Consider the following 20,697-nt stretch of genomic DNA (forward strand, 5'->3'; position numbering starts at 1 on the left):
CTCTCAAAAATTAGAATTAAAAACAAAGAAATTGCAACAAGCCGATTCCATGGGCTGTTCGGGAGCCAGGGAAAAGTATGGTTAAGAAAACAAAGTAATAGCACAGAAAAGAGCCCCTTAATCTGGAAGGTTTGGGGTTGTGGGGGGGAAGCAGGAAACAAAACTGCACGTTCCGGGAGCTTATAACTGTGCCAGAGGTACAGGAGGGAGACCGAAAAACCCAAAGGGACCGTCACGATCAGTTTCTCACAGGGGATTATGGGTAACCGTGTTTTTAACTTCTACGTTACATAATGAGCTAATGGCTAAAAGGTAATTGTGAAAACATAAAGGTGGCTCCCTTAACTCGGTCACGTTCCTTGCTGCTGTGGGTGGCAGGGAAACTATACAACCACCCGTGTTTGTTTCTTCCTTATTGCTTGCTAGAAGGTTCCGTGTGCTTTCTTCACGAAGGAAAGGGGCTGGCAGGGCAGACCTTTGGCCGGAACCGGGTAAATCGGCACGGGGCTCACCTCGGCGTGGAGCCCATCGGACGTTACCAGCTGGGTGACCGTCATCTCGTTGGCCGTCAGAGTCCCTGTCTTATCGGAGCAGATAACACTGCAGCAACCTGGCAGGAGAAAACCCCAGTTTATGGCAAAGAGGAATCATCACCATCACCTCTCAGGCCGATGAAACACCCAGGCGGAACTCCCACCCACCCGATCCCGTTTGCAGGAATTCAGCCAGCGGAGTCCCTCACCTAACGTCTCCACGATCGGTAACTTCTTCACAATGACCCGCTTCTTGGCCATCCGCAGCACCCCCAGGACCAGCGTAACCGTGACGACGATGGGCAGACCCTCCGGAATGGCAGCCACCGCCAGGCTGGACCAAAAGGCCAAATGGGTCACCTTTAACATGCACTTAAGGACGACACGAATCCCAACTGGGGTCGGCAACACTTTTACCCGGGGAAGTATGTCTCTGGTGTCCCTGGCGTCCCGGTTCTAGTCTCTGTTCCCAGTCCCTTGATGCACCTGTCTCCTTCTTCAGCATCCACTGCTCTAAGCTCTCCTGTTGCGAAACCCTGTTCTTGGGGGTGGGACCGTCCCTATCAGACATCCACACTTTAGTATAAATTAGTCTCTCGGTTGTTTTGCCTCTTTTAAGTGCCTCTGCGTTTAAATTGTTCTCGTTTACTAAAGAGAAAAGTCTTTGGGTCCTAGGAGAAGAATTTCCAGAATTGGGCAAGAAGCAGGAAGTGGAATTTTTTGGTTTGGAGGGTCCGTCTGGGTCCTCCTCTGAATTTCACTTCTCATTGGTCCAGTTGTTTAGACACTTCTGATAAGAGAGCCAGACAAGGAAATTAAAGTTGAAGGAGGTAGAGTGACTCTGCTGTGCCTCTGCCTGTGGTAGCCTAGCTGTCTGGGTGTCTGCTCACTTACATTATTATCCTTCCAAGTCTTCCTCTACCATGTGACCACACCCCCCCCCCCAGGCCATGGCCGATTGGATTAGAAGAGAACATGTGACTCAAGCTGAACCAATGAGCTTCTGTCTCTCAGGAACCTGAACCCGGATGAAGCACCTAAGATCCCCTTCCTGCGGGCAGCGTGTCAACACGTGATAGGATGTTAGGAAGGGGCTCTTTCTGCTAAAATTCGGTGGCAGGAACATCGTGGCAGACTGACTCTCCATCCCACTCTTGAGCGGGCGTGGCGGAGGCCAAGGGCTGGTGTGGGGCTTCCTGCTGATCTCGGGGTGGGGGGGGGAGACTGAAGAGTTTCGGGGGGGCGGGCTCTGCACCAGGACATCAGCAAAGCACTGCAGGCATTCAAAAATATTTGCTGGACGAACAAATAGGAATGAGTGAACACAGGCACACCTCGGAGGACCTCTGGTCAGTTCCGGGCCACGGCAATACAGCGACCGTCACCAAAAGCCGGTCAAGTGGACCTTTTGGTTCCCGGTGCATAAAAAAGTCATGTTTACGCTGTACTGTAGTCTGTTTTTTTAAATGCTGATTATTTTTGAGGGAGAAAGACAGAGAGCAACAGGGGAGGGGCAGAGAGAGAGGGAGACACACAATCGGAAGCAGGCTCCAGGCCCCGAGCTGTCAGCACAGAGCCCGACGCGGGGCTCGAACCCACGGACCGCGATATCGTGACCTGAGCCCAAGCCAAGAGTCAGACGCTTAACCGACTGAGCCCCCCAGGCGCCTCACTTGTAAGAGGCAGTCCGACCTCAGAGGAGTTAAAGTGGGAAAGACAATGTGCCTGAAATCGAAGAAATACGGTACGCGAGCGGTGGCCTTTTCCCCAGAAACAATGGCGCATTCAGGGGCCGGTTATATGAACCAAGATTACTGAATTTGGTCAAAGGACTGTGCCCAGTTTCTATGGTGCCAGCAAGAAGGCTTCCTCGGTTTTATGGCACAAGCAGACGAGACTAGCTAAGCAAACATTTGCAGAGGGCGTACGATGGGGCCTTTCTCCCCCCCATATGGCGTGGGAAGGGCATTTTTGTATGTAGTTGGATGCTTGCGTGATAAAAAAAAAAAAATTAATCCACAGACTAATAAAGATTAGCATGGACCAGGAAAAGCGAGTATACTTTGGATCACCTTGAATGTCACTCGAGGCAGAGGGAATTAAGAGAAAGTGTTTAAAACAGTGGCTCTTACGTTACTTCTTTCGAGAATCTCTTCCTCGCTGGCCACCCTGCTATTTCTGCCTTCTGATTCAGGGGTTTCGAGCGACTAACTCTGCTACAAACGGAAAAGCCTCCGTCGCTTCAAAGTCACAGGTGACACGAACAGAGTAGATTGCCTCTGAGCGGCAAGTGAGACGTGGCTGTCGTGGGATAGGTCAGGTGGAAGGAACACTGAGACTGGGGACCAGAAATGACCAACCAATGGCTCTGGGGAGGGCGGGCCTCTCCTGTTACTGAGTCTTCGGCTCACAGAACTTTCCACCGTGTAGAAGAGGGGAATGGCATGTGTCATTATTTAGGGGAGGTCCTTAAGCGTCACAGCTTTGGAGTGCTCTGGCTTTTCCAGGAGTCCCCCCAGGGCTCAGGCTTCTCTGTCCCTCGGCCACCACACCTGCCCTTGAGGGCTTAGTCACCTGAGCACTCTTATCAGGGGCTCGCCCTTCTTCCCTGGCCCCGCCTCCTGCTGGAGCCCCGACTGGGTCGCCACTTAGAGTTAGCAGTAGCACCCCGGGGGGCTGGTTAGGAACGCAGAGTCCCAGGCGCCCCCCCAGACCCACCGAGTCCGTGCACCCGTGACCCCAGGACCCTCGTGTCCTCCGGCTACCGTTGGAAACCCCTACTCTTCGATGACCCATTCTTCCAGGAAGCCCGCCCTGACCTTGAACCCCACGTCCCACAGCGCAGCCAGCTGCCCACGCCCCCTGGCCCCCTCTTGGCTCAGCGAGCTGGGGTTCGCACCCCTGTCACCTCTCATCTCTATGTCGAGAACGGCCAACGCTTTGCCAAAAAGATGGCTCGCCATGCGTGTGGGGAAAGATTCTGACGACGCTATTCAGAATCGGGAGGGAAAGGGGCCCCCAAAAAGCCCGGTGGCACGTCCCCTAACCGACGCCCCTGGTGCTTCAGCTTAGGCAGCCCAGCCAGTCCTCTTGCCGTCCCCAGATGCGCGTGGCTGGGTCCTCCCGGCGGAACCCCCTTCCCGCCTTCTCCCATAGGCTCTTCCTCGACAGCCCTCAGAGGACGTTCCCGGGCCGCCCTCCGGGGACATTCTTCCTACCTCCCTTGCACTCCCTCCGCGATGGTTTCCTCTGTGGCCTTGATCGTGAGTTGTGATTATTTTGTTACCGTTCACTTGACGTGTTTGCGCTTACTTTCCCCACCAGCCCGCAAACTCTGTGATCTGGCTCCCTCAGCCCTGGGTGGGCCCTCACGGCGGGGGCCGGGGGCCGGCGAGGGAGGGGTGGCGCACAGGAGAGTTCCTGCCCTGCCCCAGAGGCGGTGGGGTCCCCGCCACGTGGGGCAGGCTGGCCTCCACTGCTCCCCCCAGGACACTGAGTTCAGGCCAGCACGCTTGCCAGAGTCACAGAATCCGGGCGTGGCGGAGACAGGCTTCAAACCCGCAGCGCTCCCACCCAAGGCCGGGGTCCTGCTCCCCGGTCTTCCCCGCTCCCGCCTTCCCAGGGGAGGTCCGTGCCCTTACCTGACCCCGATCGTGAACATGCTCAGAAGCTGTTTTCCTTGTAGCCAGCCCGTGAACATGATTACGCCTGGGAAAGAGACAAAAAGTATACATCTGCACACACGCGCGCACACGCGCACCTCCTCTGACACACCCAGGTGTTTCAGACTCCTCTCCTGCGCCTGAGTCAACGGGTAGGAACCTCAGGGACTTGTGACCACTCTCCTGTTCCTTTGTAAGACACTCCCACGCCCGCCAAAAAGAACGGTGTTACTTTTTCCGGAAAGGACCAAGCCGGTTCAAGTCAGAGAAAGAGACAGACCATCCCTCCGTTAGTTCATCGCAGGCTGTTTGAAAACGCTGGCAGACGATTCCAGAACTCTCCCCGGGTGCCGTTTGTGCTGGGACGCCCCCCCGTGGCGTCCGATGTGGCAGGTGACAGCTGTTCCTGTGACAGGCACGTGGGCCCGGGTCGTAGAGGGTTCTGTCCTGCCGTGCTCGTGTCCCAACGTGTCCCCTGTTCCGCTCTCGCCCCCATCAGTCACCCGGTGTTTACTAACCAGCAGGCCCGGGACACGCGGACCCCGCCAGAGGTGGGGCAGAGAGGGGGCATGAGTCACACTGGGACCCGTGGACGCGCACGGGATGCTCTGGCAAGGAGGAAAAGTTCTGGGGCCTCAGTGTCCTCATCTGTAAAGTGGGGATAATGACCACGTCCCCCTCGAGGAGTTGTTTCGGGATTTGAGAAGCAGGAATCCACCTGAAGTGCCATCCCGGCTGAGAGCCCCACTGGCTGAGACCGGAATCGGCCGGTTAAGACCCATCTTCCACTAGGGCTCCAGGACAGAACAGGCTGGAAAGGAGGGACGAAGGCAGGACAGGCTGGAACAGGCCGGAAAGGAGCTGCTCAAAAACACAGTACAGCCTGTGATTTAGCCAACGCCGGGCACTTGAATCCAAAGCTGAACTTGGAGAGGTGACCAGACACCGGAATCTGGGGACGGGTGTCCAGGGAAGAAAGGGCAGGCGGGTGCGTCCCCCGCACGACAGATCTGGAAGCCCGGACTCCAGACCGCATCCTCTTAACCACTTCGCTAGATTTACTCCTGCGTGTAAGTTGCAGGGGAGCGGAGATCCCCTCGGTCCCGGCACGAAATTCCGAATTTCCCTCTTTGTTCCCTCGGCAAGTTCCTGTCACCCTACGAGACCCGGCTTAAGGCCACGCCTCCCTTGGAGCCTTCCCCAGCCTCCCACTGGAGATTAGCCGTGACCTTCAGGTTGCACGTTTGTTCAGGTGCCTCCCTCCTCTCGGCCTGGGCGCATTCAAAGGGCCGAGGCTGTGTCTGATCCGTCTCGGTGGCCCCAAACCTCTCCCAGTGTCACAAGACACTCGCTAAATGAATTCGCACATCTGGGTGGCCAGAGGCGCGATGTCTGCTTCTCCCGGAAACGTCCTCTGGCTCCTCGGCAGGTCTAGCCAGACCCACTCGTACGTCCTGTCATCACCGCCTGCGCTAGGGGGCGCTGCTTTCTGGGTCGGTTCCTTTATTAAGTATTCACTCAACAAGCGTTTATTGAGAATCTGCTACGGGCCAGGCTCCGGCTGACCGTGAGGGCTGGAAAATGAAGAACACGGAACCAAAGCCAGAGCTGGAGACAGCAGGAAGGAGTGGGCGAAGGGACCGGGGCGGCCCCAAGGGGGGATTCAGGCTTAAGACCTGTTTAGACCCACAGCATCGGGTCGGGCCCGTTTGCTGTGTTGCCAGAGGCCGAGCGGCACAGCCTGGTCGGTCACGTAGACGCGTGGCTAAACCGTCCCTCCCAGTCGCCTTTGCGGTCAGGCAGGCCATGTGACTCCATTCTGGCCAATCAAGAAGGGGCAAAGACAGCAGGCCTTGGGGGCCCATGCCTTAAAAATGAACCGTACTGGGGCGCCTGGGGGGGCTCAGTCGGTTAAGCCTCCGACTTCGGCTCAGGTCACGATCTCGCGGTTCGTGGGTTCGAGCCCCGCGTCGGGCTCCGTGCTGACGGCTCGGAGCCTGGAGCCCGCTTCCGATTCTGTGCCTCTCTCTCTCTCTCTCTGCCCCTCCCCCGCTCGTGTTCTGTCTCTCGAAAATAAAAAAATTTTAAAAATTTCCCACACAACCTCTGTGTTCCCGCTTTCCCCCACTCGCTGGCTGAACGGAATTCCGGCCCGCCTCTGGGGACCTGGGAGAAGGGGGAATGGTCGGGGCCCGGGACCCCGAGGTGGCGTTTGGAGGTGACCTACCCAGGAAAGCCACCCAGGCAGGAACGAGCAAGAAATACACCTTGACCACGCTACGCCCTCCCAGGGGCAGGCTGCTCTGTACGACAGCTTGTCTTGTCTCACACAGAGACCGCTTGGCCCCCTGAGTCTCCCGTCCGCCCTCGGTCCCACTGAGGACCGCAGGACGGCTCCCCCGCGCCCCAGGGACCCAGCGCAGAAACGGCCTCGCTCACCAATTATGCCGAACGAGAAGAGTGTCAGCTGCTTCCCCAGCTTGTCCATGCTTTTCTGTAGCGGGGTTTTAGGCGTCTGAAAGGAGGAGATCGGTGGGTCTGTTAGAGGACACCGCCCGGCTTTCTCATATCTTGAGCGGGGCGACAATCACAGAGCGCACACGCATGTAAAAATCCACTGGCCTCCACACTTCAGGCCCGTGCGTGTTACGGTCTGTGAGCTGTATCTCGGCAAAAAAAATCCTAGTAAGTGTTTTTACCTGTGTTGTTTTTTAACGTTTTATTGATTTTTGAGGAAGAGCGTGGGGGGGGAGGGGCCGAGAGGGGGGGGGACGGGGACAGAGGATCCGAAGCGGGGCTCGAACTCACGAACCGTGAGATCGTGACCAGAGGCAAAGCTGGACGCCCAACCGACAGAGCCACCCAGGCGGCCCCACCCCCCCCCCCCCCCCCCCCCCCCCCCCCGGCCATAAGTGTTTTTAAATAAAAACAAAGTTTAAAAAACGTGAACTCGTATTGACCACATCACCCTCACGCCTAAGGAGGGCACAGGGCTGGCAGCAGCAGCCGAGAATAACCTCAAATCCCGACTTGCAAGAAAAGCAAACCCCCCCCCCCCCCCACCCCGGCCCTTACCTCTTCAGCCTGCATCATCTTAAACACTTCCCCGAACTGGGACCTCTCCCCTGTTCCGATCACGACTCCCTGCGTTCGGGAGAGAGAAGGGTGAGATCTGAGGCGGGGAGCCTGCTGGCGAGGGCGGCCGAGGTCCCCGGGGCTCACCTGCCCCTTCCCGTACTGCACCAGGGTCCCCATGAAGACGATGTTGCTCAGAGTGGTGAGGTCCCCTCCGTCCGTCAGCGGGCCGTCCGTCTTACTGCACGGCTCTGCTTCTCCTGTGAAACTGGATTCATCCACCAGGAGGTCTGTGACCTAGAGCCACGAGGGGAAAAGAACGCAGTCTGCGCCCTTCGCCCTGAGAACAGCTCGGTCAAGCGCAGAGCGGACCCCTCGCACCCCATAAAACTTCTCAACTGGGAAAAGCGTCCTGTGCCTAAGAGTTAGCGGTCCCGGTCGACAGGGACGAATCCTGACCGACGGGCCGCTACAAAGTCGGCACGCAGCTCTAAGCAGAAAACGTCCCTCCGCCAGGCCCTGGAGTCGGGCTGGAAGGGACTTTCTTCTGGGCCACCTGTACTGACCTGGAAGGATATTCCAATGCAGGCTTTCCTGGCTTCCCGGACACATTCCAGGGACAACACTCCAGTGTTGGCAGGGAAGAAAAACAAGGGTGATCTGGGACCGCCCCTGACAGCGAGGGGTCATTTCTAAGCCCGCGAGCCGAGGAGCCCCCGAGTGTGACGCAACATTCAGGAACTTCAGACACCTTTCTTTGGTGCATTAAAGAATGAGTAGGTCTCTGTTTGAATTTGGACCTGATCTTTAGGCTTTGAGAAATCACTGCCCTCTTGCCAAGTGATAAAAACGACCGATCTGGCGTTGAACAGAGGCGTGGCTGGGGAGACGCCTTCGGAGGGCAGCTGGGACGACTGGGACCCAGCCACCTGAGGTGCGTGCGTGCTGGCCGCTCTGGATCTGAGGCCTTCTGGAAATGGTGGCTCTGACGCCTGGTTTTGTTTTGTCTTTTTGTTTGTCCTAGAGAGAGTGTGCATGCGTGAGTGGGGGAGGGGCAGGGGTGGAAAAAAGGAGGCCGAGCGGGCTCCAGGCTCGGTGCAGAACCCACCTGGGGCGCAATCCCCACCGTGAGATCATGACCTGAGCCAAAATCAAGAGTCGGTGGCTCAACTGACCGAGCCCTCCCAGGCGCCCCATGATGTCTGGTTTCGTAAAGCAAACCATACTGCCCCTCTGCCATTCAGGTACAGCTATTTTCGTGAGGATTTTCTGCCACGAAGAACTCATACAGATCGCATCTTAGGATGGAACAAGGCTTCTGCTTTTGTTTTCGTTTCTAATTGTGCCACGACAAAACAAAACGAAACGGAACACAACAAAACCGCGACCAGAAAAGCACAGCACGGTATCTGGCACCTTAATTCCATTCGCCAACAGACAACAAACACCACGTCGAAGTCACGGGACAAGTTATCAGAACACGGCCTCACGGGCCTCCGGGAACTGGACAAGAGTTGATCGTGTGCCCCCCCTCCCCTGAAAAAACACAGAAGTCTCATACCGGCTTTAACATTATTTAAAATTTTAGTGTACTGTTAAAAAAAAATACTTGGGCAACGGGTAATTTAGAATATATCTTACGATTTTTTTTAATGTTTATTTATTTCTGAGAGAGAGACAGAGAGAGACAGAGCACGAGCAGGGGAGGGGCGGAGAGGGAGGGAGACACGGAATCCGAAGCAGTCTTCAGGCTCTGAGCCATCAGCACAGAGCCCGACGCGGGGCTCGAACTCACGAGCTGTGAGATCATGACCTGAGCTGAAGTCGGACACTCAACCGACTGAGCCACCCAGGCGCCCCTAGAACGTATCTTTCAAAGCACCTATGTCTTTCTCCGGACACTCCGCGTCCTGCCCACCTTGGAGAAACCCATACAATCCCGTGTGCCTGGAGCATCACGGAACCAGCTACTCAGCAGCAGCCTTAGGCTGTGTTAACACCAGAAGCCACACGTGTGCACACGCACACACACACACACCAGGAGAGGAGGAGAGAGTGCTCACATTCCCAGAACTCCTGTGATGAGCTAGGCCCTGGGCCGAGCACTTTGCAAGGCCCCTCTCTCCAAATCCCCATCCCCTCCCTGAAAGATGCTACTGTTTTCTCCATTTTACATATGGGGAAACTGAGGCACGGAAACATTAAGTCACTTGCTCAAGTAACTTGTTCAAGGTTATACAGCTGCTTCGTGGCAGAGCCAAAGCGTGAGCCAAGGCTCTAGTTCCAGAAACCGCACTCTTGACCATCTTGCAAAACGGACCACAGACCCAGTAGCTATCACACAAGAGGAGGGCCTCCTGTGGCCAGCTGGATACTATGGGGGACATACGTGGGGGCCAGGGTGAGCTCTGCCCCTAGGGACCTTGTCATTTAAGTATCTAAGACCAACTGAGAGAAGCCAACGTCCTACAAGCTCACAAGAGAACAGTTAGGTCGGCATTATTCAAACAGGGACCGGTGAGTTCTCTATACTTTCAAATTAAAAAAAAAATCTAGCAGCGATCTTTTTAAAATGTGCTCAGGGCCGCAGGATCCCAGTCCCCAAGAATGACAAAGGCTCCCTCTTGCCTGTATAATGCCCACGTCCCCTCTTCCTAACAGAAACCCCGTTGGCAGTGGTATCTGGACTTGGGGGTGGCTATGTGCCCCTGCAACACTATTTCCCAGCATCCCTTGCAGCTCACAGTGCCTCCACCCCTTTGGACGCTGGGACACAGGGAGAAGTCACGGACGGTCCAGGGCAAGATCTGTGAAGACGACTGAGGGTGAGACGCTCTTCACCCTTCTGGCTTCCTCTTTCTCCCTCCCTGGGCCTTCGCCCTAGTGGCTCCAGAAGCCATCTCGCAAGCATTTAAAGGACGGTCCCATCCTGCGGAGGGCGCAGTGGGGGCCTGGGAGAAGCCCTGTACTCTGTTCCATGGTGGAGCCGCCATATTGGCTCTGGACACCCCCCCTTCCAGTCTCTCATCATGTGAGAGAGGAGTAAATCCCTGACCCACTGAAGCCCAGGCATTTCTCTCACTCTATTACCATAGCCAAATAACAACCGCCACTGATCTAGACTTTGTGTTTGTATTTTCATCTCCAGGACACAGGGAAAGTCAAGGGACTTCCTGGAGTGGCACCTAACACGACGAAGGAAGAAACGGGAAGACGAAGTCGCCCAGCACCACCGGCTGCTGGCACCACGCACACAGGCGGGAGACAGTGGCACCACATCCCCAAGGCAAGCAGGGATTCGGTTTCCAGAATCGTCTCATGGGACAGGATGATCATTTGAATACGTTGTACTTCCTAGGAAAATCTGGCTTAGGTTTCCAGGTTGAAGCACATGGAATTTGTACCTAACTTTGTTCACATTTAAGCAGCACTGTAGTAAGAACAGAAAGTCAACACGGGGAAGAGAAACCCCTCCGCTGACTGGGCCCGAGAGCCCAACTGACCGCAGTCGCAGTCGGATGTTTTTGTCAGATCGAACCTGCGGCCTTGGGCTTGGGAGTGAGAAACAGGAGGGCGGAGCTGCAGGGTTGGGGGATGGGCCGGAAGAGGTGAGTTCCTCCAGGATCAGGGACTTGAAATGGGCCTCGAAGGATAAGCACACAGTTGGTGAGTCAATCAGGCAGGGAAGGAAGAGAAAGCAAATTGGGGGGGATCGATGATGCGCGAACTCGGTAGTAACAGGCTTAATAAAAAAGACCTCTCTTCTCCCAGCACCCCACCAGCTTTAACGGGACAGAAACCCAGGGTGCTGAGTGTGGGCACCTATCCACCCTCTTTGGGGCACAGATTCTTGGCCGGGGTGGTGGGGAGAGGGTGGAGGTGGGGGGGGGGGGGGAAGTGCGGTGGGCGCTGTCCCTGGTGCTGAAGCCACGGGCGGGACGAGCCCTGAATGGAGAGGGTACAGGCAAGAAGACAGGAGGTGTGGTCCACAGGGAGCACTGGAGGAGGTGGGGTTGGAACTCAGTTGCTTCTGGCATCGGCTAAGAAATTTGGAGGGTACCTTGTAAGTAATGAGGAGCCATGAAAAGTCTTGAGCAGAGAAGGGAGGTGAGTGAGATCCACAAAATGATGCTAGATGTTGAAAGACGCGGCCAGTGGCATTGGGAAGGGAAGCCCACAGTCCAAGGAATGAACCCAAGTGAGGCCAAGGATGGCTCCCCGGGGAGGGGGGGGCAGTGCGCATGGACAGAAGAACCAGTCAGGAAGAACAACAGAATTGGCAGTGAGTGGAATTAACTAGATATATGGACAAAGGCACAGGTCACTAAGGCTCACAGCTTAATCTGGTCTACAGAACATTAAAAAAAAAAATTTTTTTTTAATGGGGCGCCTGGGTGGTTCAGTCGGTTGAGCGTTTGACTTCAGCTCAGGTCATGATCTCATGGTTCGTGGGTTCAAGTCCCCGTTGGGGGGGGGCCCAGCTTAGAGCTTGGAGCCTGCTTCAGACTCTGTGTCTCCCTCTCTCTGCCCCTTCCCCGCTCGTGCTCTGTCTCTCTCTGCCTCTCAAAAAAATAATGATAATAAAGAAAAATAATCAAAACATTTAAAAAAAATTTTTTAAATGTTTTATTTATTTTTGAGAGAGAAATAGAGCTCAAGTGGGGGAGGGACAGAGAGGGAGAAGGAGCCACAGAATCGGAAACAGACCCCAGGCTCTAAACTGTCAACACAGAGCCCAACCCAGGGCTCAAACCCACGAACTGGGAGATCATGGCCTGAGCTGAAGTCGGATGCTTAACCGACTGAGCTAAGCAGGCGTCCCTAGGGGACATTTTTAAATCAGGCAGGCTTGATCCTGAATACACTTCATTGAAGTCAATTTGGGATTGGCAGGAATCTTCCAGGCGGAGGCTCAGTCAACACCCCGACCTTCTGAACTGAGACGTGAGCCTTAACTCTTGCCCAGGTTTATTTGTTGTGTTTTCAAATGCCAACACCTTCCTTTTTTTCCACCCAGTGAAATGAGCTGTCATTCTGACCTTCAGAACCGTAAGATAATACATTTGTGTTGTCTTAAGCCGCTCGGTATCTAGTCATTTGTTATAGCAGCCAGAGGAGAGAGATACATTGGGGAACCCAGAGGGAGAGACGGAGCGAGAAAAAGAACAGCCGACTGCAGCCTCCTCCCCCACTGACAGGTGCATGACCTCAGGCGGGCTGCTCGACCTTTCCCGGTTTCTGCGTCCTTGTTGTACAGTCAGAAGATGAAGTCGTGTTCTCTCGAGGTTGTTGGGAGACGAAAGGAAGCAGTTTCTACCCCGTGGTCGGCACAGACCCGGCTTTATATGTAAGCGCATTCGTTCTTTCCGGAAAGAGAAACACGCTGGGAGGCAGAGACGAAGGGGAATGTCTGGGCCAAGAAGGAACAAGGTGTGCGTGCCTGTGCAATGATTCTGGCGGCTAAAGATACTCAAGGCCCAGAACCTATGTGACACCAGTGGCCACCCGGAGGTGGCTGGGCCTGAAGACAGTGGAAGCCTCTGGTCCCTTCCTGCTGGAGAGCAGACAAGGCTGTTCCTGTCTCCTCACGCCCAGCCAGTCTCCCCTCCGAGACAGAGCCTTACTTGGAGCCCCGACAGATTCCATTCAACCCCCTTTTCATTTCCGGAAGTGGTCAAAGAAAAACAAGGAGCAGTGACCCTGTTCTACTGGCTGGGCCGCATCAGCCTCTCCCCCACCAGGCCTTGGCCTTTGTTTTCACTGTGGGAAGAGAAAATACTCCGTGACCTCCACACACTATGCAGAAGGGTGGCGGGCTTACCTATTTTAAGAACTTTCTTGAACCCACTCTTTCCTGGACCTAAGTGGCTTTAAGCCCTATATAAAGTTCTCCCGGATCTCAGGGTTTAATAGCTGACACCAATATGCCACGGTGAATAAACAAAGGCATTGGTTGTTCAGGGCAGTTGCAAAATACCAAGAAGGGGAAGGTGCCGCCTTGTGACCGGTCGCAGGGAAAAAAAGCATCCTATGGCATCAGAAGCAGGTACGGGTGGCCTTAACATAGGCAGGAAGAAAACCAGTTGAGGGAGAGAGTTACCCGGGGGTTATGAACTGTTGCGGGGACTCGGGGTGGGGGTGGGGGGACGGGAAAGGGAGCGCAATGAAGCCACTGCCGACGCACCGACTGCTCACGTCACGCCGGCCGCCGGGCCGAGCGTGCCGCAGGTGGTTACTCGTCGAGGCGGAATGAGCGCTATCCCCTTTGACAGATGGGGAAACCAAGGCTCAGGGAGGCCGAGCCTTCGTCAGAGTCGCGGGCTGGCAGGCGCGGGGCGGGGAGACGAAACCCGGGGCCCCCGGATTTCCAGCGTGCGTCACTCACCCGTGCCAGGACCTGGGCTGAGCCCTTTCCATCCAGGGGATGTCATCCTTACGGCCTCCCACTTTCTTCCCCCGTTTTGCAGACGGGAAAATGGGGCACACAGGTTGAGTACCTCGCTCCAGGCCACCCAGCTTGTGAACGGTAGGCCCTGGCTTCAAACTCAGGGCCAATGCCCGGCCCCAGGGCACTAGCCGCCTCGAGGCACCGCCTCTGGACCGCTGAAGGCCAGTGCGGGGCGGGGGAGGGGGGGTAGCAGACGCCGAGGAATCTGTTCTGTTTCGGGAAGGGACAGCGGCATGAGCCTGACAGCAAGCCCCCCAGCCCGCTCACCCGGGTCCCTACCCTGCCGGCAGATCTCAAAGTCAGGGGCAGAAGGCTTTGAAAGCGGGAGTGTCCCTCGGGCCCCTGCCTCTGCCGCAGAGAGTGGCTCGGGGCTTTAAATGCGGGGCCCAGATTTGGCTCTTCGTCCTTCCCCATCACCCTCTCCAGGCCACTGTTTGTGTTTTTGTTTTCTTTAAGTGTATTTATTTATTTTGCGAAAGAGGGAGAGAGAAAGTTCAAGTGGAGGAGGGGCAGAGAGAGAAGGGGAGGGAGAGAGGGAGATGGAGAGAGAGGGAGAGAGGGAGAGAGAGAGAGAATCCCAAGCAGGCTCCACACACCGTCAGCACGGAGCCCGATGCGGGGCCCGAACTGACGAGCCTCGAGATCGTGACCTGAGCTGAAATCGAGAGTCGGAAGCTCAACCGACCGAGCCACCGGGCGCCCCTCCAGGCCGCTGTGTTAACAGCATGCCAATGATCCTACAATTCCCGAAGACACATGCTCTGGAAATAAGTGAGTCGGGGAGATAGCCTGCACTGAAGCCGTTATCACTGAAAGCCGTGAATGATTCTTCAGCATTTCTGCAAAGTTTCGTCAAATAGATCACCCCCGCCGACGGATCCCTCTGAACTCGACTTCACCTTTTCTGATACATCAAGGATTATCTCCGAGAGCCTCAGGTGACGCTGTGGCACCATGACACCCACAAAGGTCAGGGACACGGCTCGCCCCCCACCCCACGTCCCCAACCCACACTGTCGTAAAAGCTCGTACTTCCGTTTTGTGTCTCCGCTGGTCTGTTTCCCTCCTCGGCACTGAGCAAGCAATCTGGTCACACTTCCTTCTGGCATCAGAGCAGCTCCTTCTAGAAGCCACGCTTGCCTCATCCCTCAGTCCCACCCTGGTTTAACGGGCTAGTGCCGTCTGCTCTAAGCCAGAAAATCACATAACCAAAACTTAAAACTGGGAATGAATAATTTATGAAACACAATTCGAGGGGCTTTGTGCTTAAAATGAGCTTGCTTGCTAACTTCATGCCTTGTGTGTGTGCACGAGAGAGAGAGAGAGAGAGAGAGAGAGGGAGGGAGAATATGCCTGTCGCCAATAAGCTAAGTGTCTACAGATCACAAAGGTCAGGGTCCGGGACTCCTCACCTCAGTGAGACGGATGTCTGCGGGGATCCGGTCTCCGATCGAGAGAGACACGATGTCTCCGGGAACCAGGTCTCGCGCAAGCAAATGCTGGAGTTTTCCTTCTCTGATGCTGCATGTGAAACGGTAAACAAACAAACAAACAAACACACACACACACACCGACATGCTGATCACATCCTACTTTTGCGCACTTTAGCCAATTTGAGCAAAGAATACAGAAGCACGTTTTCTCTCCCAGTTACGGACAAACCCTCGCGCCTTCGTGGTTTTGTCGTATTTTAAGGTCACACACGCTAAAAGACGTTTGGCGAAGCGTGTGGCTTCTGGGAGACCCTCGGCTTCATTTGAAACGCGGGCCCACTACTACTGTTTACCCTGCCTGGAAGCAAGGCGGAGCCACGTGGCCTCCAGAAGCTTCTGCAGGTGTAAGTCAGCAGCTGGGGCATCTTACGGGCCCGAGAAGCCCGGGACCTCCTTTCCCGCTGGGCCGTGACCCCTGCTCACGGCCGTGCCAGTAACAAGCCGCGTGCTTCTGGGCACAGGCTCCCGCTGCAACCCCCCCATTCGCCACCCTCCCCGGACGCCACAGTCCCAGCCGAGCTCCCGCCCCGTCCCTGGCCATCTTCTCTCTGTCCCACACGCCGTGGCCAGAGGGCTCTTAAAACGCAAAGATCAGGGCCACCTGGGTGGCTCAGCCGGTTAAGTGTCCGAGTCTTGGCTTCAGCTCAGGTCATGATGTCACGGTTCGTGAGTTCTAGCCCCACATAGGGCTCTGCGCTGACAGCACGCAGCCTGCTTTGGCTTCTCTGTCTCCCCCTCTCTCTGTACACCCCTGCTTGTGCCCTCTCTCTCTTTCTCAAAAAAAAAAAAAAAAAAAAAAAAAAACACAAAAAAGCAGATAAAAAACCAGATCACAAGTTCCTACTGCTCCAAACCTCCAATGGCTTTCGATGACCTTGGGCTCAAACCCAAAGGCCCTGCTAAGGCCCCCTTGACTGGGTCCTGCCCCCTCCCGCACTCCTGCCATCCAGCCCTTGAACACACCCAGCCCTTTCTGGTCTCAAGCTCTTTGCTCTTTCCCCTCTTCTTCGTTAACAGATTTCACTCTTGTTCTGAGAGCCACCCTTTCCCACCTCGAGCCGTCTGCTCCAGCGAGTGGCTTCTGACTGGCTGAGACCATCGGGGTGAGCCCGGCCCCTGCCCAGGACTGGCTTAGGCACAGGCACTTTCCGTAACACTGGTTTGTGAGACACGAATGGACATTTCCTGGGGGCTCGTGAGAAAGGCTTCCCCATTCTGTAAACACACACACACACACACACACACACACACACACACACGACCTCTTCCTCTCTTGGAGCTTTTCACGTCCGGCTCCGATGTCTGGAGCTGTGGCAGCCATCTTGGGGCACCTGGGTGGCTCAGCTGGTTGAGCGTCCGGCTTCGGCTCAGGTCGCGATCTCACGGTTCGTGAGTTCGAGCCCCGCGTCGGGCTCTGTGCTGACAGCTCGGAGCCTGGAGCCTGCTTCCGACTTGGTGTCTCCCTCTCTCTCTCTGCCCTGCCCCCACTCACACTCGGTCTCTGTCTCTCTCTCCCTTTCTCTCAAAAGTAAATAAAAACATTTAAGAAACGAGAAATCAAAGCACCAGGCCCCCCATGTCATCTCCAGCTGACCAACCACACTGTCCCTCCCACCCGAGGCCCCTCGCCCTGAGACACCACGACTTCTCTGGTTTGTGCAGCTCGGCTGTCCCTTGCAGCCACGAGCACCCGTCAGACGTTTCCCTCAACTCTCCACGGCTGGCTCCTTCCATCTCTCAGGTCCCAACCTAAAATGTCAGCTCCTCCTTAAAGGTCAGGTCAAGGCAGCCTGCTCACCAGCTACGGAAAGCCGTCCCCACTCTCCCATCGGGAACGACTGTGTCTCCATGAGGTTTCCTGTGGTTTCAGGTGCGGGGGCCCCTTCTGGTTCGAATGCACCTGCCGTATTCCAAAATCATCCCGTTCCTTCCCTTTAGTATCTGCCTCCCCTGGTAGGAGTGTGTGCTCTCTGACGGTCGAGGCCTTCCCTTCTCGTTCCCCGGGGTAACCCTGGCATGATCTCTCCTGGCACACAGTAGGTGTTCAATAAATACGTAACGGCTCCGCGAAGGACGGAGGTCTGTTCCTCCCGGCGTGGAGAACAGACACCGAGACAGAGGCTGCGTATCTTCGGTGCCCATCGCTCTTCTTGAAAATAGAACTGTCTTTTAGAAGTGACTTCTGGGGACATCGATAAGGCATACTGTCCGCCTGAAAGGCCGAGACCTGATATTTACACTCAAGGTCAGATCATCAGACCACATGAATCATTTATGTGCCTGTTTGTTCGTAGGATTACATCACATGTCACACATCTGGATTTCTGACAGCCTGGCTCGTCTTCTTATTAAGCTCCGTCACATTTCGTGCCCCCAGTGAACCTTCTAGAATCGACTCACCTTCTCTAGCCCTTCCACATCACCCTCTTTTTGTCTCTGTTATTGGTTATTCTCTGCCTTGTGTTGTACACACACACACACACACACACACACACACACACACACACACACATGCGCGCGCCCCTCGCTTGCTGGCTTCTTGGGAGGTGGGACGCAACCCACTAGAGCTTTCTACCCCAGCTGTGGGACGCACCTGTGCCATATGTATCTAGATACATGTTCAGGTTCTTCCCCAAACATCATCTTTGAGAAAGCAGAGGGTTACTGTGTGTCTAAACCCTTCCCAAGCCCCTGGACCTGTGAGATACTTTCGGCTACTTTGTTGTAAGCAGCAGGTGCATATTTGGGAAAGACACGGGCCCCAAAACAACATGAGCAGAGCCAGCCGGGGGATGGGGGAGGGGCACAGACTTGGCCCTTTCCTGAAATCAGTCCATTCTCACCAGGAGAGACTAGAAAAGTCACTGGCAAACTAGAAATGACATCAAGAAAATGCCAGGCCCCAGACACTGTCTCCCGGGTGTCGGCCGCGTCCCTACCCTGGGGCAGCGGACTGTGCACCTGCCGGAAGCCTCAGCTGTCCCGCCGGCTACTGAAGTTCAGTGAAATGAAGAACTCACTTCCCCAGCCACACTGACGTGGTCATAGGTGAGTAGTGGTTCGTCCTGGACGGCGTGGATTACAGAACATCCCAGAAAGTTCTACCGCATAGCACTGCATTCTCGGTCTCCCTTTGTCCCTCTCAAACGCCTCTGGGGATGGCCGTGTGGTAACAACGGGCGACGCGGAAACGTCCAGGCAGGAAAGAGGCCGGCGGGGCCGCTGAGGCCAGCCTTGCAACGTCTCACCCCACAGCCCAACGGCCCGAAGCCTCGGCCTGTTCGAGCCCCGCGTCGCGACTGCTCAGTCCACTCAGTCCAGCCGTGCCCACCATACCACGGCGGTCGCGGGCTGCTCTCTTCCCAAGTCCACTCCCGTCACCCATGGCCCCAGCCCCGGCACTCTCATTAGACCCTGATGAGACCGTGAGAGCCCAGAGAAGTCGAACGACATGCCCAAGGACACACAGTAATCCGTTGGCAAGGCAGATGCCATGTCTCCCGACCCCCAGGAAGGCGGGGTTCCCCTCCATCGCACCACAAGGGACACAGACTTGGCAAACTTTTGCCAACCCCACCAGCCCACTGGCTGCCCCGAGGAACCAAGAAGCCCCAGGCCATCTCTGACTCACCAGTTACATTCGGGAGGGACCAGCTTGGTCAACTCCTCCAACGATTTTTCAGATCTGTATTCCTGGCGGGAAGCACATCCGACATGACATTCAAGGCCGGGAACTCCAAGGCTCCCGTCACACCCGGGTTACCCTGCCCGAGACCTCAGCAAAGAGCTACGCACCTGGATGAAGGCGACAGTCACCACGATAAGCACCGCCTAGGGAGCAAACAGGGAGGGGGTGTCAGCACCCAGCTGTTCCACGAGTGAGCGAGCTGGCCCGTGGAAGGTGGACCACGGCACCTGGCCTTGCCAACTCTGTTCCCTTCTTGCAAAACAAGCACACAGAAATTTATAAAATGGATGCGAACCCCTCCCCCCCAAAAAAAAAGAACAGAAAAATCATCCCAAATTCTGGGATCCAAAGATTCACATTTTGGGGTACGCTTCTAGATTTTTCTGCATAGACACACAACACAGGATCCTACAGTACAGACGTATTCTTTTATTATTATTATTATTATTATTAATGTTTTTATTTTTGAGATAGAGAGAGACAGAGCATGAGCAGGGGAGGGGCAGAGAGAGAGGGAGACACAGAATCCGAAGCAGGCTCCAGGCTCTGAGCTGTCGGCACAGAGCCCGACGCGGGGCTCGAACTCACAGGCCGCGAGATCGTGACCTGAGCCGAAGTCGGATGCTCAACCGACTGAGCCGCCCGGGCGCCCCTGGATTGTATTGTACACTTTAAAACGCTTACTTTTTAAATGATGCGACTTTCACCTAAATTAAGAAGAAATCCTTTTTAAGCAGGTGCTCGGTGGTCACCTCTGGGAAGCAGCTCACAAAGGACCACTCTGTGGACCGGTCTCTGTGCCACCTGCACAGACGGGACAGAGCAGTTCCAGCCCGGGGGTCTCGGCCAGGGAATTCTCCGCGACACTGTTCCCCCCAGGAAGGAACCAGAGGCCACCTGGCTATCCGCCAAGACAGCGACGGCGAAATTAACCACGACACCGCCGTGCAGGGCAGAGACGGACCCCCGGGCACTCACCACGGCGATACTGACGGCGTCCTCATACTCCTTCGTGAGGATGCTCACCAAGGCGGAGGCCAGGAGGAGCAGGATCAGGGGGTTCTTAAACTGAAAAGTGAAAACAGGGCGGCGGGGTGGGGGTGAGGGCTTCTTTTCCAGTCCCTCCCCCCTAGGACGCAACTCTCTGCTCGAGGCCGGGCTCCCGGGCGGGCACCACAGGGGCCCGAGCGCTAGGGAGAAATACCGCCCCGTCCAAAGGGTCCCCTCCACCCGAAATCCCACCTCTGCCGTTTCACTGACACTGGCTCCCTGGGGGTCGTCCAACGCCGTGCCTGTCCAGACACCAGCCCCGGCCCTGCCTTGGAGGTCCCGGTCCCACCTTGCCACGTCTCCATGACGCTCCAGGGCAGGACCCAGCCCCTCTGGTGGCTGGCCAGAGCCGGTCCAGCATGGCCTGAGGGTCCCCTTCGCTCCACCAGCTCCCCAGTCCCATGTGTCCCAACTACACCAACCTGCTCCTGTAACTAACTGCCTCGGGGGCCTCCGGGGAGGTCGTTCCCGTCGACGGGTGTCACAGAAACTTCCCGAAAGGGTGTTTGCTTTATTGTTTCATGGATCTGCCCCCTCATTTCACAGACTACATAGTATCTCATGTTACAGACGATTGAAAGGAAACAGAAACACAAACACATAAAAACAGCAAGAGAGAGAGTAGACCAAAGATTAGGATCGAGGTGAAAGTCAAGGTGTCAACAGGCAAGTCATAGTTGTTTAAAATGGGGCCGTGCTGGGGCGCCTGGGTGGCGCAGTCGGTTAAGCGTCCGACTTCAGCCAGGTC

At 55.8% G+C, this 20,697-nt stretch overlaps 1 protein-coding gene and 1 long non-coding RNA gene across 3 annotated transcripts in view; one reads left to right on the plus strand and one right to left on the minus strand.

Annotated features, from left to right (window-relative positions):
- The window catches only part of LOC116737811, a 30,177-nt gene extending 19,494 nt beyond the window's left edge, over window positions 1-10,683 (plus strand). The window contains exons 11-12 of one of the 2 annotated variants that reach the window (XR_004343016.1): window positions 9,932-10,095; window positions 10,419-10,683. This is a non-coding gene — a long non-coding RNA (uncharacterized LOC116737811). Of the gene's footprint in view, window positions 1-426; window positions 786-9,931; window positions 10,096-10,418 lie in introns of those variants that run through there. The other variant, XR_004343012.1, reaches the window with a different exon arrangement.
- Window positions 1-20,697, minus strand: part of ATP2C2 (ATPase secretory pathway Ca2+ transporting 2) — a 63,801-nt gene that overhangs the window by 15,096 nt on the left and 28,008 nt on the right. The window contains exons 4-13 of the mRNA XM_030299684.1: window positions 19,878-19,967; window positions 19,007-19,042; window positions 18,843-18,904; window positions 15,131-15,239; window positions 7,418-7,567; window positions 7,271-7,339; window positions 6,635-6,710; window positions 4,175-4,241; window positions 743-867; window positions 513-610 (exon numbers count right to left, since the gene is read on the minus strand). Coding sequence (XP_030155544.1) covers window positions 513-610; window positions 743-867; window positions 4,175-4,241; window positions 6,635-6,710; window positions 7,271-7,339; window positions 7,418-7,567; window positions 15,131-15,239; window positions 18,843-18,904; window positions 19,007-19,042; window positions 19,878-19,967 — 882 coding nt within the window. The remainder of the gene's footprint in view (window positions 1-512; window positions 611-742; window positions 868-4,174; window positions 4,242-6,634; window positions 6,711-7,270; window positions 7,340-7,417; window positions 7,568-15,130; window positions 15,240-18,842; window positions 18,905-19,006; window positions 19,043-19,877; window positions 19,968-20,697) is intronic.

This window comes from Lynx canadensis, chromosome E2 (genome assembly GCF_007474595.2).
Source record: "Lynx canadensis isolate LIC74 chromosome E2, mLynCan4.pri.v2, whole genome shotgun sequence".
Taxonomy (NCBI): domain Eukaryota; kingdom Metazoa; phylum Chordata; class Mammalia; order Carnivora; family Felidae; genus Lynx; species Lynx canadensis.